Here is a 15,669-nt window from a genome sequence, read left to right as displayed (position 1 = left end):
TTGTTACAATTAAGCTTTTTTTCTGAGAGCCTGTAGCAGTAAATACTGGTCAGGCAGTATGCCTGATGAACAGCATGCCTGAGGGAGTTTAAAATGCTTGTAAGAGCCTAAAATATTACGCGAGATTTGTAAACTCTTCCTTCACTCATGTTCATTTGTTGTGATGTCAAGTTGATAACTATGGAGATCTTGAATTTTCTGTTTCTTACAAGTTGCCCTTATGTCACGTGTTCAAAGATGAAACCGCGGCATCCCTGTCTGACGCTTCAGGCAGTGTCACTGTCCCCGTGTTCAGTGTCGTGTTGAATTTGGATTTGACCACCTGTGACCAGGTTCTTCAGTGGCATCCTTCACAGGTATTCACTACCAGGGTTCAGGAGTACAAAGAGCCATGCCTCTGCTTTCTGAGTGCCCGTCAGGCACTTTCCAAGTCTTCCCCAAAGGAAGCAGTGCCCAAAATGTGAGCGATTTTAAGTTTTTTGGAGGCTGCTGCTGTATGAGGGTCTGCTTGTAAGAGGGAAACGACTCTTTCCTGGAGACAGTAATTTGGGAAACTAGGACATGTCCCTCTCTTAGGCAAGAGGTCTCTAAGAAAATTCTCTTGTGTGAGATCAAGTTCCTTCTGGTTTCTTGTAAAAATCTACATCCCTGTAACAAAGCAGGTTGTCACCTCGGGTGTATTTTTCTACCTGCACCAGGGTATTTAGGAGCTGTTGATTGTGCTTGGCTGAGTCAGAGGGAAGTTACCAGCTTGTAACTGGCGCGTGAAGGATCCTTCACAGCCTTTGCCTCCCAAGGTCACACTGGTACTGAAACTAGGTTCTCTGCAGCATGGTTTTGCTTTTAATTATGGATGTTAAACCTTGGAAGAATGCAAGCCTTGTCTTTTTTTACAGAAATCTCCATGGGAGAAAAGGCCGTAACAGTCTAGGGTCAAGTAACGTCTGCAAGCATGTGTACCTGCTTGAATCCATCAGGGTAATGAACATGGCTGGCATTGGATTGGATTCACAGGAGGCATTACTGACTGCACTTGCTCTCAGATGCCTTACTTGCAGTGGGAAAATTTAAAAGAGTTTCAGTGTCTATAGATTGATAGATGTCCAAGACTGAGTTGAAGTCAGTGTCTGGTGGAAAAAGGTAACTGTCTAAAGTAGAATGTACCTACACTTACTTTAAAAAAAAAAGAAAAAGTTACTGGTTGGAATGCAACCACTGAAGACAAAGGGCAAGGCATAACCACAGAGTAATCTGGAAGCACTGCAAATGATTCTGATCTTCAAAGTTCCCGTGACAAGAATATGTTTCTGGTCTTGCCTGAAAATTTGTGAATCTACCCTTGGTGCTACGTAAGTTGGGGTTTTTTTTAATAAAAGTTCAATATTTTTATTACCTGGGGGTGTTCCCTGTAACTGAACTAATTAGCTATGATGAGTTAGAAATGAAGAGGGCAACAACACAAAGGTCTTCAGGAAGGTCTGCAATATCAATCTTAAAATCAAGCCCAGTCCCATGAAGGCTTTGTATTGACCTAGTCAGTAAGTTTAAAACAAACAAACAAACCCAAACACAAAAAAACCCAACAGCCCAAAATGTTCCACATATCAGTACTTGCCTGTATTGAACAGCCTGCCAAAACTTCACTTCTGAAGTAGGAGAAAAAATGTGAAAATCTAAGCCAGTTTTATTCCTGCTCTTTCTTAGCAACGTGGCCTGTTCGTGGAAGAGGCTGCTTCCAACTGTGAAAAAGAGGTCTGAGGTAGAAAGCCCAGTTGCAAAATGCTTTTTTTGTAGTGGTGGTAGTATTAAATTTTCCTCAGATCAGCAGAAGTACTTTCGTATAAAAATACCCTATGTTCTAGCTCATGGATTCTGTTCTGACCACACTGCCTTCTGTGCCTAAATGTGGTCTAATCTTACTTGACAGTTTCAATTAAGACTAAAGTCCATTATGAAATGGCCCGATAAGAATTAGCAGATCCTTATATGACCTGAGTCTCAAATAAGAAACTATCTTCCTGTAAGCCTCCCATTCCAAATACGCTCAAAGCGTGTTTGAAAATAAAAGCAATACTGTTGGTTATTTGAGTTACACCAACTGCTGCTATGAAGTCTGAATTGGAAAATTATTTTTCTCATTTCCTGTTGGGAATGAAATAAGAGAAATAAAAGCATAGGTCAATAATTCATGAAGCTCAAGAAGTTTAAAAAGTAATTGACAAAGCAGGTAGGAGTTCTTTCTCACTGAACCCTGATTTCAGATAAAGACATAAAGGAAGCAGTTCAAGCAAACTGCACAGCAGAGTTATGTACAAGTGCAATTGAATTGGCACCTGAGGATTGTGCCCAAATTTTGCTAAATAAAATGGCAAGATGTTTTAAGTAGTGTTAGAGGGCCAGGGATTTAATTAATGACCTCATTAATTCGGTTATGAAAATGAAAGATTGGATTGTGATATTCTTGGAAGAAATGAAAATATGATTGTCTTCAGGCTCGCCTACTGAAGTCTGGAGTTACATGGTTGAAGTTAGTGTGTGCTTCACAATGGATGCTTGTAAGCTTCAGAACAAATTGTTCTTTATGTCAGCAAGTTCTTTTAATGCAATTTTAGTGTATTCTACAACTCAAAAGTAACTTGGAAAGTGGTTACACTACCAGTACAGCATGTTGTCTCTCTTCATACACAATTTAACTGGGTTAGTCAAGTATTTTGTTTGCAAGAAAAAAACAACCTGTGGGCAGGTGAGGCTGAGGAGACTTAAAAAATTGTCATTTTCAGCTGTCATGCTGCACCAGATGTTTCCACTTCCACACCTGGATTGAGTGTTAACTCAGTTGTTTCTGTGATCTCTTCAGCAGGGTTCGCATACCCTTCTATTACTGGTTTAAGATGTAAAACATCTTTTTGTGATGAATACTTTTTAAGATGCAGATTAACAGACCTGGTTTTATTCTGGCTTTAAACAGACCTGTGTAACAGTAAGTAAGTTTTGATTAACAATTTTATTATTCTTCAATACAATAACATGCAAAAGTTACTCTGTCCAGTTAGGAAAAAGCAGTCCGTGAGTTTGCTTCTGGTGAAATAGCCTCACCCTGAAGCAGCAAGTTGCCATTTCTCTTTCCCTCAAGTTTTCATTTCTTCATAAATTAGTCAATTCACAAGACAGCAGCTGTGCTTGCTCTGAGCAGTTATCTTGTAGCTTTGACTGGTACCTAACCCATGTGCCAAGCTTTAAGTATGGCCTGTCTGTTGTAAAGTGTATTTTGGGAGGCAATAGCCCTGAAGCTGAGATTCAGGCACACCAGGAAATGGTCCACACGGTTGAAATTAAGCAATAATGATTTCTGTGGGCATTATGATCCTTTTACCAATATCTAAACACAACTAAGAGTATAAAAATCAGAACACAAATGTTGTTATGCACTCATAATATGAAAGTTTGCAAGAAGAGTGAATGGAAATCTATCTTGCGGTAGTAGTAATGTATTCTAAGTGCTATTCTGTAACAGCACTGCTTGAGTGTTTGAAAATTGTCAAATAACGCATCCAATTTCCTCCTTCGTTACAACACATCATATTTCTCCATGACTATGCTTTCTAAATGGTATTTTTAATATTCTGTCCAGCTAAGACTATACCTATAAATACTTCTTCATCTCTGCATTTTTAGTGTCTTTCTGGGGCAGCTCATCAGATTGACAAGTGCTGTGCTTTGAGATATGATCCTTGTTATTTCCATACTAGATCGAGCGCTAATTTGCTGTGTTCGACGTGCATTATTCATCATGGGGTTTGGCACCAGTGCAAGAGCAGTGTAACACCAAAAACCCGAGTGCACGGCCACTGCAGCGGAGCCGGGAAATAGCGTTCCTGACAGCATTGTATTGCAGCGTAAGGTTGAAGCACAAGGAGATGCAATTAGGGGGCTAGATCTGCAATGCAGGAAAAAACCCCAGGCTTCTCAGAGCACCATCTTGAAGGGCAAATAGTTTCTTCCCTTAGAATCGAATAGGCTTGCATTTCAGACAAATCTGGCATTACTTCACTGCCTGTCACACAATCTTGTGAAACATGAAACTGGTTTGTTTGTTTTGCACGTGCAGAGTGCTCGGCGTCCCTGCTGCTAATGGCGTTTGAGCCAGGGAGCGGGTGCACGTTTTAGTTTTGTTTTCCCGGCGCGCACTGGCTCAGGAAGGGACGCGTGGCTCAGCAAGGGGCAAGGGCCGCCCGGCTGGGTCAGCGCCGGGCCCTGCCGCCCCCGGAGCCGGCCAGCCGGGACGGGCCCTGCGGGCCCTGCCAGCCCAGCAGCTCTAACGAGAGGCGATCGCACAGCCCGTGCCGCCGCTCCGCGGGGTGCCGGTCTCACGGCTGTGCCCAGCCGCCCCTCGGGGCAGGGCAGCGGCCGGCAGCCGCGGGAGCCTGCGGCAACAGCGCCGTGCGCCGCGCAGAAACGGCTGAGCAGGGCCCGGGTCCTGCCCGGTGCTGCGGTGTGTGTGTCTGTGTCGCCTCTGCTTCCCGGGCCGCGACACCGGACAAACGTCCCATGGGGCCGAACTCGCGCGGGGCGCGGCTGGGCCGGGGCCGCCCTCTCTCACCCGCCCGGAGGCGGCTCCTGTGCAGCGGCCGCCTCCTGCTGCCCCCCCGGCCTCACGCCGGGCACCCTTTTGCGCCGCGGGGCCGCCGGGCGACGTGTTTTGCTGGGGAAAGACCGTCGTGCGAGTGCGTGCCAGGGGGGCACGGCCCGCCCCGCATCGGCCCGCAGGCGGCCGCGGCGCGCTCCCGCAGCGGGCGGTGCCGGCTCCTCCCCCAGCCCCGGCGCGGCGGCGGGCGGGGCGGGCGGCGGCGCTGTAGGCTCTGAGGCGGCGCTGTGGGCTCTGAGGCGGCGCTCTGGGCGCGCCGCGCCGCTGCCTCTGTGGTACCGTCGGTGAGGGCGGGGGAGCTGCTTCCGGCTTCCGCTGCCCTTGCTGCCGGCGGGAGGTGACGGGACCAAGAGCCGCGATGTGGCGGAACCTGCTGGTGAGGCCGCCGCGCCGGGCCGGGCTAAGGCGAGGCGGACCGGGCCGAGCTGCGGGGAGGAGCCCGCTGCCGCTGCGTCAGCTCGCCGCGGGGCTGCCGCTCCCGGGGCGCCGCGGGCAGCCGAGCCGGGCGAGTGGGGGGGTCCCCTCGGGGGCTGCCGGCGCCCGCCCCGGCTGCGGCACTCGGCCGCCCGGTGCCCCCCCCCGCCGAGCGCTGACGCCGGGTGCTGCTGCTGAAGGGGCTGCTGCGGGGAAGTGCTACGTTTGAGGTCCTGGCCCACTCGCCCCACCTAGTGCTGAGCTTTAGGCGCCGGGAGGGCTGGGAGTTGGCGTCCGGGTGCCTCGGGTACGCTTAGTCCGTCTCTGAGGAGATAAATTTGATAGCGTGTTTATCTGGGGTGGGGAGGGGAGGAGGCGAGGCGAGGCGTGTGGTGCCGTTGCTTGCAGCCAGCATCACCTGCTTGGCTGCCCTCTTGGCTGCGTTTTTAGCGGCGGTAATTTCGCGGGGGAGGATCGGTGTTAGCAGCGTTGCTGGAAGGAGACTGGCGGCAGCTTAGAGAGGCGCGGATGTTCTTAGCTTTGAGACCTGACACTTGAGCCCTCGGAAGAATTACAGATCATTGTTTTTGGTGGCCTGACCTGTGCTAACGAGCGCATACACGATCTGACTGTGGAAACAGATTCCAGCTTAGGACACAGCTGGGTGTCTTTAAACTCTGTGTGTATGCAGGGGTGGGGTGTGCCTTCTCCCGTGCTGGATTATCTCCCGTGCTGGTGGCTAGCAGGTGAACTGTGGCTATGACAGAAGATCCTTATCAGCACAAACACGTTTGTCCTAAATATTATTGTCCCCATTGGTAGAGTTAATCACAGCAAATGGTGTCTAAAACTGAGGTCTAAGGGCCAGAGGTCGAGATTTCCCCTAAAAGGATGCTAAATATGAAGGTCATGCTGCAGATCCATAAATCTGTTGAGCCCTTCTGAAAGTAATTTTCCTTGGTTTTTCCTTATTAGATAACCAATCAGTCAGTCCTTCACGTAGTCTGTTGAATGGATGGGCTGAATTAAAACCCAGTGGGTTTTGATGAGAAGGTTTATTTGGTTTTTTTTAAAGACCTTCCTTTCTTCCTGTCCCTTCAGACTTCAATCTTAGTTTTAAAATAAACTTTCTATCCAGCGTGGATATAGCTGCAAAAATTTCACTATTTGTAAAACACTGTTTATCTTTTATTTCAGGGTCTTCACCAAATTTCCCAGAGGACCATAAGCACTGCTTCACACAGGCAGTTGCAAAATAGAGTTCCTGAGAAGCAGAAGCTTTTTCAGGTAATGAGTGAGCATTGATAGTAGAATAATGTTAGTAGAGTAACAGTGTTCTAGTAGATCTTAACTGCATACATTTTTATTGCTAAAGAACTGGTGAAAGTCCTCTTTACATCTGAAGTGAGCTCTTGAAATCAGTTGTATGACTGCAGTGTTTGAAATCAGTTATTTTCTGCAGAGATTAAGAGTGTTTGTACATGCATACTTGACTTGCAGGCCCTTTAGGGTTTTTTGCATTGTGAAATGATTTGTACCCTGGTTTCTTATGAGTAGTAGGTACTGTACAAAGATAAAGATGAAGTATGTTCTAAGAACAAATGGAGAAAAACAACAAGTGAGAGGACAGAAGTACAGGGAAAAGTTAAACCTGCTATTTTACTGCTATATCCATAGATCATAGATGAGCCCCATAATTCTTAGTGAGGATGTGGTATTATGGTACTTCTCAGTTATGAAAACAGTAAAGGTCTTAAGGGATTGGATTCAGTCCTAGAAAATTATAATTTCTGAATTACTGTCTTCCTGATTGATAGGGCCACCTCGTGAGAACTAGTGGTTCTTCAAATGCCAAAGCAGTGGATATTCAAGAGCATACTCCCAGCTGTCAGCTCTAACCTGGAACAGCAGCTTCATACGGAGGATAGAGCAGTCTGGGATTCAGCCATATGAAAGGGAAAACTATGTTAGAAGCCCCAGTTTAATAGTTTTTGTCTCTCGTTGCTTTCCTTTTCCGTGAAAGAGAAAGCCAGTCTTGTTGGGACACTGCCTAAAGGAGCACAGTGTTCATTGTGAGCCAAGGGGAAGCAGGAGGCTGGTGATGGGTGAGGTCAGAGATTCTGTTTCTGCTGGTGGACATCTCTAGGTTTATCTCTTCCCGTTTCTTTCTTGTGGGACAGCAAGTTAAGCAGGACTGGTGTCTTTGGAGTTTTACTTCAAGTGGAGCAAAACAATTTCCTGTGTGATACCAGGTGACAGTAGAGGCTCCTCCCCTTGTTGCTTCCTATAGCAGGGATTGACTATGCTGGAGATGGTCGGGAAGTTTCTAGGGATGGTAATCATATCCTGTGCACCCAAGGGGGCTGGCTACTGGTGTCAGAAGTGTTTAGGCATCTGCCAGTCACTGCTTTAGAAATGAACGTGAGCATCATTTACTGTACTTCCCTAGTGAGTGATCATCTGGTTACAGAATGAAAGCTTGAAAGAGAAAGCAGAGTCAAAATAAGATTCAGTGTCTTTTCGGAGTTGGGAAGATAATTTGGGGAGGTGATTCTTGTTCTGCATAATTCTAATTATATTAACACAATATTGCAGGAACTGTATTTAAATAATTCCTTTTTGTCACTTGTTTTCATTAGGAGGATAATGGCATCCCAGTGTATCTTAAAGGTGGTGTAATGGATTCTCTGTTGTATAGGCTCACCATGGGTCTTACAGCTTTTGGTAAGGCTAGTATTAAAATACTTACAGTTTGATACAATTTCCCGTGTGCTAATGTTAAAATACTTTTCCTTTGGTACAATTTCCAGTATGAGTGGTGTTTCCTTTGTAAATTAGTCACACAGTTTGTTCAGTCTGTTCTTCAGAACATGCAAAATGCATGCGGAAAGGGGAAATTTATTTGTGCCTTCTCAAATGTAGCTTTTCAGGTGGCTTTTTTCCCCCTGATTAATGGTACTATGGGCTCAATACTCCTTCAGAATTCATGTACGATGTTAGAGAAAACTAGAACTACTTACAAAGCTTATTCTGGAAAGGAGTAAACCGAAATTATAGCACATATGTATACCATTTTTGTCACTAGTCTGACTTTTTAGTGCTAGGTGATAATGTAATGAGGTTTCACATGTGGTGAAAAGTAGCAGAATATATCCAAGCTTCATGAGACTGTATATATTTAACCTTTTTGTTGCTTGTTTCATAGTTTTTTAATAGTCTTTAATTTAAATATGTTGATCTCATAAGAATAAATAGCCATTACTTTATGATCATCTGTGTAGGTTCCACAAACATGTCTCTCCCCTTCCCTCCCCCCCCCCCCCTCTTTATTTTTATGCAGTCTATGGAGAGGTATTGAAGGATTTTTTTTTCTCTAAAATAGAAATTGCCAAAAACCCCACACCAAAAATCATTTAGAGGTGGCTATGGAAATGTGTTATGTCTGAATTGCAGCTGCTTGTTGTCAATGTTTCTTCTGGAACAAACTGGGAAAGGAAAGCTGACTTGAAATGAATTCTGTTTACCATTCTGAAGATGTATTTTCTGTCTCTTAATTCAGGAACGGCTTATGTTGTTTACGAGCTGCTTGTTGCTTCAATGCCCAAGAAGCAGAAATGATTCCAGTTCTTGATGCCTCAGTGACCAGCATCTCTTCGTCCAATTCCATGTGACTATGGTGGCAGCTTATACTTGTTGTAAGCAGCTGGCTTAATGCTTGGAATCATAATTTAATTGCAAAATATTAACTGCAATCAATAAAGCAGTTTCTATGTTGTGTTGTGGTGGTCTGGACTATATCGTGTTTTCCTGTGTGCACGCATCTTCAGCCATAGGCTTCCAGGCTGGTGAAGAAGGCTTTAAACTAAAGTTTCCAGAGGAGGGGAACCTCAGTCCTTCCCACTCCTACCAGTTTGATGCCAGTGCCAGCAACAGATGCCCGGAGCGGGATCACGGGTCGGCGGGAGAGCAGCACAAAGCAACTCCAGCCGCTGCAGCCAGGTCAGCTTCATGGGGGCCCAACTTAAATCCCTTTAGGCGAATGCACACAGCACGGGGAGTAAACAAAAGGAGTTAGGGGCATGTGCACACCTGCAGGGCTCTGACCTTACTTGCCTTACAGAGATGTGGTGGGATGGCTCTTACGACTGGAGTTTGGCATGGAAAGATAGGGGCTCTTTAGGAAGTATGGGCAGGGGAGAGGAGGAGGAGGAGGAGGAGGTGTTTCACTCCGTTGGTGACCAGCTGGAGTGCACAGAGCTCCGCATGGGGATGGATGAGGAGCTGACTGAGAGTTTATGGATCAGGATTAAAGGGAGGGCAGGGACAGGTGGCATCATAGTGGATCACTAAGCATCACATTTGAGGAGTCGTGGCAGTCTGGTGAAGTTCCCACTGACTGGAAAAGGGAAAACATAACTCCCATTTTTAAAAAGGAAGACCTGCAGTGACAGGCCAGTCAGTCTCACCTGCATGCCCAGCAAGACCATGGAGCAGATGCTTCATGCTAAGGCACCTGGAAAATAAGGAGGTGATTGGTGACAGCCAACATGGCTTCACTAAGGGGAAATTGTGCCTGACAAATCTGGTGGACACCTATGATGGGGTTACAGCATTGATGGATGCGGAAAGGGCAACCAATGTCATCTACCTGGTCTTGTGCAAAGCATTTGACATTGTTCCACACAACATCCCTGTCTCTAAACAGACATGGATTTGATGGATGGACCACTTGGTGGATAAGGAATTGGCTGGATGGTCACACTCAAAAGAGTTGTGGTCCATGTCTCAGTGTCCAAGGCAGACAAGTGGCGCTGCTCAGGGGTTGTACTGGGACGGGTGCTGTTTAGCATCTTTGTTGGCAGCGTGGACAGTGGGACTGAGCGCACCCACAGCCAGTTTGCCGCCAACACCAAGCTGTGTGATGTGGTCAAGATGCTGGAGGGAAAGGATGCCATCCAGGGGGACCTTGACAGGGTGGCCCTGTGCAAACCTCATGAAGTCCAACCAGGCCAAGTGCAAGGTCCTGCACGTGGATCGGGGCAATCCCAAGCACAGATACAGGCTGGGCGGTGAATGGACACACCAGCCCAGAGGAGGACTTGGGGGTACTGGTGGGCGAAGAACTGAATATGAGCCAGCAACGTGTGCTTGCAGCCACAAAGCCAACCATATCCTGGGCTGTGTCAAAAGAAGCATGGCCAGCAGGTTTGTCCCCCTCTAACACAGATTTTGATGAGCTGTCATAAAGACCCCACCTGGAGTACTACATGGAGTTTTGGAGCCCCCAACATAAGAAGGACATGGACCTGTTGGAGCAAGTCCAGAGGAGGGCCACAAAGATGATCAGAGGGCTGGAGCATCTGTTCTGTGAAGACAGGCTGAGAGCTGGGGTTGTTCAGCCTGGAGAAGAGAAGGCTCCAGAGAGACCTTGTAGCAGCCTTCCAGTACCTCACGGGGGCCTACAAGGAAGCTGGAGAGGGACTTTTACAAGGGCATGTAGTGATAGGACAAGGGGCAATGGCTTAAAGCTGAAAGAGGGTAGACTTAGGTCAGAGATTAGGGAGAAATTTTTCACGGTGAGGGTGGTGAGGCACTGGAGCAGGCTGCCCAGAGCAGCTGTGGATGCCCCATCCCTGGGAGCACTCAAGGCCAGGCTGGATGGGGCTTGGAGCAACCTGGTCTGGTGGGAGGTGTCCCTGCCCATGGCAGGGGGTTGGAACTAGATGATTTTTAAGGTCCCTTCCAACCCAAACCATTCCATGATACTACACTAGAGTGCTTTTTACTTTCAGTAAATTTATGCTGGGTTATCAATATGCTGATCTTTGACTTGTAAGCCTCTTTTCTTTTTATGTGATTTATGTCAGTGCTTTAGAGGTGAGTTAAATGCCCTAAAGCACTGTGAGAAAGTAGTATCTTGTCTGTTATAGGAATTTCCTCTTCTTGCTTTAGTAGAGCAAATTAATTTTATAATAAATGATTAGGATTGGATTATCCTGTGTGGAAATAAATGTTGAGTACTTGATGATTATGCTGTATCCTTGCAGTGGACTGCTGGAAGTTGACTGTAATGTGTCTAGAAATAGAGGAATCTGATTCCTGATCACCCTCCAAAGGTGATAGTTTTTACTGTAGAGATAATAACACTGTCCTCTGCAGCTTCAGGGGCTTAGAAGTAGTTTCAGTTAAACTCAACACCTTCATCTAACAAGTTATTTTTTTCAGTGGCTTTTCTGTGGTACGACTTAGTCAGACATTGTATTTCCTAAAAGAATGAAGATTTCTAAGCATGCAAATACGATTAGCAAGTGAACACGTATTTATCTTGCTACCCATGAAATCAAGATTTATATGTTAATCGTAATTAAGACTTGGTAATCTTCCAACATTGCCTCATGTTTCAGGTGGCTAAAGCCGGCTTGCTCTCAGTCATTAGGGTAAATAAAGCAATTCCTTCTTTAGGATAATATTAATAATTAAAAAAATTTTAGAGAACTTGAGGGTGTTCTAGGGCAGATAATGAAGTGAAGGAGGGGCACAGTAAGTGTTAATACTAGCTGCACTAGTGCAGCGCTAGAATTTTTCTACTGATTGAAAAGGTTTACAGTGATTGTTAATTAGATACTCTGGCAGTTGACTGCTAATTTGATCTAGGCTGAATGGGACCCTGTTAAGCTAGAAATACTGAAGATATTGAAGGCAGTGCTTATAAAAGTTAATTCTTTTATTAGAAGTGCTAAAAGTTAATTAAATTCTTATTGATAATTCTTGTCAGTTTCTAATGCTCTTTTGGAAGACTTTCTCCAGTGCTATCTGTAACTTTGGGGATAGGCTAAATGTTTAGAGAGGCCACCTTCTGTCTATGAATTGTACTCTTCAGTAGCTTAAGAGCAGGACTGGCACGTGTCTGTAGGGCAGGAGCAGGTCTAGTTCGTAAGTACATACCAGGTTACGTGGATTAGGTTTCAAACAATTGTAGCATAATTCAGGTTGGGAGGGACCTCTGAAGGTCAACTGGTCCAATCTTCTGCTTAGAGCAGTGCCACTTCAGAGCTACATTGGGTTGCCCAGGGCCTTGAACAGTCCCACAGAGAGCGTCTCCAGGGATGCCATCTTCTGATACACCAGGAAAGTCTGTGCTACCATTCAGTGACACCTGGATGAGCTAGAGAGTTGAGTGGAGACGAGACTCATGAAGTTCAACACAGGCAAGTGCAGGGTCCTGCACCTGGGGAGGGACAACCCCATGCACCAGCACAGGCCAGGGGTGACCTGCTGGAAGGCAGCTCTGCGGAGAAGGGCCTGGGGGTTCTGGGGGACAGCAAGCTGCCCACGAGCCAGCTGTGTGTCCCGGTGGCCAAGAAGGGCAACAGGACCCTGGGGGGCATTGGGAGCAGCGTGGCCAGCAGGTCGAGGGAGGTGATCCCCCTCCTCATTCTGCCCTGGTGAGGCTGCACCTGGAGTGCTGTGTCCAGTTCTGGGCTCCCCAGTTCAAGGGAGATGGGGAACTGCTGGAGAGGGCCCAGCGGGGGGCTGTGAAGATGGTGAGGGGACTGGAGCATCGCCCTTGTGAGGAAAGGCTGAGAGAGCCGGGGCTGTGTAGCCTGGAGAAGACTGAGAGGATCTTGTCAATGTCTACAGATACCTTGAGGGTGAATTCAAGAGGACGGGGCCAGGCTCCATTCAGTGGTGCCCAGTGACAGAACAAGGGGCAACGGGCACAAACTGCAACACAAGAAGTTCCATCTGAACATGAGGAAGAACTTTTTTACTTTGAGGGTGGCAGGGCACTGGAACAGGCTGCCCAGAGAGGGTATGGGGTCTCCTTCTCTAGAGACATTAGAAACCCACCTGGATGCAATTTTGTGCATCCTGCTCTAGGCAAACCTGCTCTAGCAGGGGGTGGGACTAGAAGATCTCCAGAGGTCCCTTCCAACCCTGACTGTTCTGTGATTCTGTGACAGAGATTCTACAGCCTCTGTGCAACCTGCTCCAGGGTTTCACCGTCCTTTCTCTGAAGAGTGTTTCTTTTTCTGGGATACAGGAGTACATGTGTTTGAAGGATGGTTGTTAACATTGCTGTAAACACAGCTAAAGGAAGCCACAATTGCACTTGAGTATCTCCACCTAGAGAAATCATGAATTTCACAGACTTAAAGCGGTAAGCAGGTATCTTTCAATGTCTTTTGTTCAGACCTTTCACAGAACGTGAGGCAGAAGCTGTAGGCATGGCTGAGTTTTAGGTTGCTGCTACTCGTTTGTGTTAGGGTGTCAGTAGCTGCTGCTTCTAAAGGCGTGCTTTCTGGGAGAGCTGTCAGTTCTGCTCCAATGTCATTTCTACTGGGTCACTCCAAACTTTCTGGCAGCAGTTTGAACTATGTGCCTGAAGTCAGGTTATGTGGCTTAGCAACAACATAGTGGAGGAGTGCTCACCTGCTCTGTTTCAACAGCAGAACTGTATGGAAGCAGTCTGTATACGTAGAAACGCAACAAAGTGCTGATAAAGCTAATGCTTTGATCATGATCCTTTCCAAAGTCCTTTTTCAGTGGCTGAGGTGGTGTTTACCAGCTTGCTGTGACACTGACAACCACAAATGCAAATGGAGACCTATCGTTGTCTTTGGAGGAGAAAAAATTGATTGTGCCATTGGGCAGGGATACCCAGTAATAACTATTAGCTGCTATCCTGTATTTAGGAGCAAACCTTATATCTGAAGTAGCTCGTGCTGTCAGTGAAAATGCCTGCTCTGTGAAAACTGCTTCTGGGAAGCATCATTAAGTTGGTGAGTGTGAGAATCACTTGTAAGCTACCCTGATGCCTCTTACTAGCTTGACTTAAAATTACTGGGGAAGAACATATGTGGGAATCAGTGGCAGCTGTGCATCCCTGGTTAGGTTTTATGTTCCTAACAATTTGTGCCTTTGCAGCCTTTCTGGCAAGTTGCTGCTTGTGGGTTATTACGCTGAAATTCTGGTGTTGACTCTCTAACAAATAGCTTGTAAAAAAAAAAAATCCACCAAAACAATCCTTTTGTTTCTCTTCTCATGGAAACAGTGGGTTTTCCAGAATGCGAAAATGAGCACAAAAATCTAGTTTCCTGCTACAGTACTATTTTGGGCCTCTCATGGATTAAATTCAGAATTTTTCATTGCTATCCTGGACAACCAGAATGTGCTTGTTAAACCTGAGGCAAAATGGAAGAGAAGGGCCAGTGTATTCAGAACTCTCTAGCAAACCCACAAATCTCAAAAAAGGAGAGTGGGGAAATCCCCCTTGATGGTAGCCTCTCTGCATAGCTGGGTTTGGCCAACTGCATGACGAAAAGAGCAAGAACTGCCTGTATGGATGCCTCAGAAGAAGGTTTGGGAAATTGGATTCAGCTTATCTTGAGATGAACATTGATGCCTACAAGGAAGAGATACCTCACAGCACAGTGAGTTATACTTCACAGCATGTGAAGGAATCAGCCTGCTCTCTGCGACACCGGTAAGGCTTCTGCTGCTGTCACATGCCCAGGGTTACTGCCAAGATGGGGACTAAGCGGTGGGCATCTGGAAGGCAGCATAGGGAAAGATCAAAATCCTTACGAAACCCATGTCCTTTCCCACCTGTGGGAATTATGAAGAATGTTGAAAGAAGGACAATTGTTTAAATAGTCGAAATTATAAAAATCCTGTGATGACCTAGGCGGTAGATGTGCATTTCTGTGTGTGACTGAAGCAGAACATGCACCTCAGATTCCGCTGTCTCAGGAATGGTGGCAGCTCACGAGTTGTGCTGCAGGCAGCATCCCTGGTGGGAGGGCGTATGGAGTAAATGCAAGCTAGAAAAAAGATCTTCATACCACAAAGCGATCAGTATTCATAGACAGAGCTTTGAAATGTTACTTAAATGAATAACAAATGACAAAAAATTGTCCTGGCAGAGGTGGGTCTAGTAGCCCCAAAGCACGTCCCTGGAGCCTGCAGATGGAGGTGGGCAGGGGAGCCATGGGCACCGCCAAGATTCTTTCTGCTGCAGGAGCAGGAGGAGGGGGAAAGCAAACAAGACCCACAGTCAGCTGCTCAGCACTATTTTGTGGGACCACATTACAGAGCTAACAGGGCAATTCCCACCTGCTGTTCAGTCTGTATGTGTAATTTGTTGCAGCCACGTCCACACCACAAGCTGCCAGAAGGTGTAAATGAGGTACCTGTACTGCCTATACTTTCTTTCCCTAGGAAAATGCAAAAAGAGAGCTATGCATTCTAGGGCTAAAATGAATGGAAAATGTTTGGAAGTATCTGAAGATCTTACCTTCAGCCTTCCAATGGGTATTTTATGAGCAGAAGAAAATAAAATAAACAACATCTATTACTCCTTGTTAATGTGGAAAAAATTATAAATGTGAAAAAATAAAATGGTCAGTAATAAGAAGTCATGGACTGCTAGCAGGTAACACTCATACGGTGTGTTTTTCTTGTCTGATCTTATTACTGTAGTGCTTAATTACCATCCTTAAATCAGGATTCTCTGGACTTAGCTATTATACTGACGTACAATATTGCTACCTTACTGCAGTCCTACTTTTGTGTTTAGGCAATACACATCATACCTTTCCCCAAAAGAG

The 15,669-nt window shown here is 46.2% G+C and overlaps 1 protein-coding gene across 1 annotated transcript; it reads left to right on the top strand.

The window, feature by feature from the left end:
• Nucleotides 1–4,881: 4,881 nt before the first annotated feature.
• LOC101922371 (cytochrome c oxidase subunit 7A2, mitochondrial) lies at nt 4,882–8,834 on the top strand. The gene is made up of 4 exons (XM_055811121.1): nt 4,882–5,021; nt 6,257–6,346; nt 7,699–7,783; nt 8,619–8,834. Exons 1-4 carry the CDS (start codon nt 5,004–5,006, stop codon nt 8,675–8,677), a joined length of 252 nt encoding a protein of 83 aa, XP_055667096.1. The 5' UTR covers nt 4,882–5,003; the 3' UTR covers nt 8,678–8,834.
• Nucleotides 8,835–15,669: the final 6,835 nt, after the last annotated feature.

The sequence above is a fragment of the Falco peregrinus genome, chromosome 7, assembly GCF_023634155.1.
Source record: "Falco peregrinus isolate bFalPer1 chromosome 7, bFalPer1.pri, whole genome shotgun sequence".
NCBI classification, from domain to species: domain Eukaryota; kingdom Metazoa; phylum Chordata; class Aves; order Falconiformes; family Falconidae; genus Falco; species Falco peregrinus.
This window is presented reverse-complemented; position numbering and strand designations above follow the sequence as displayed.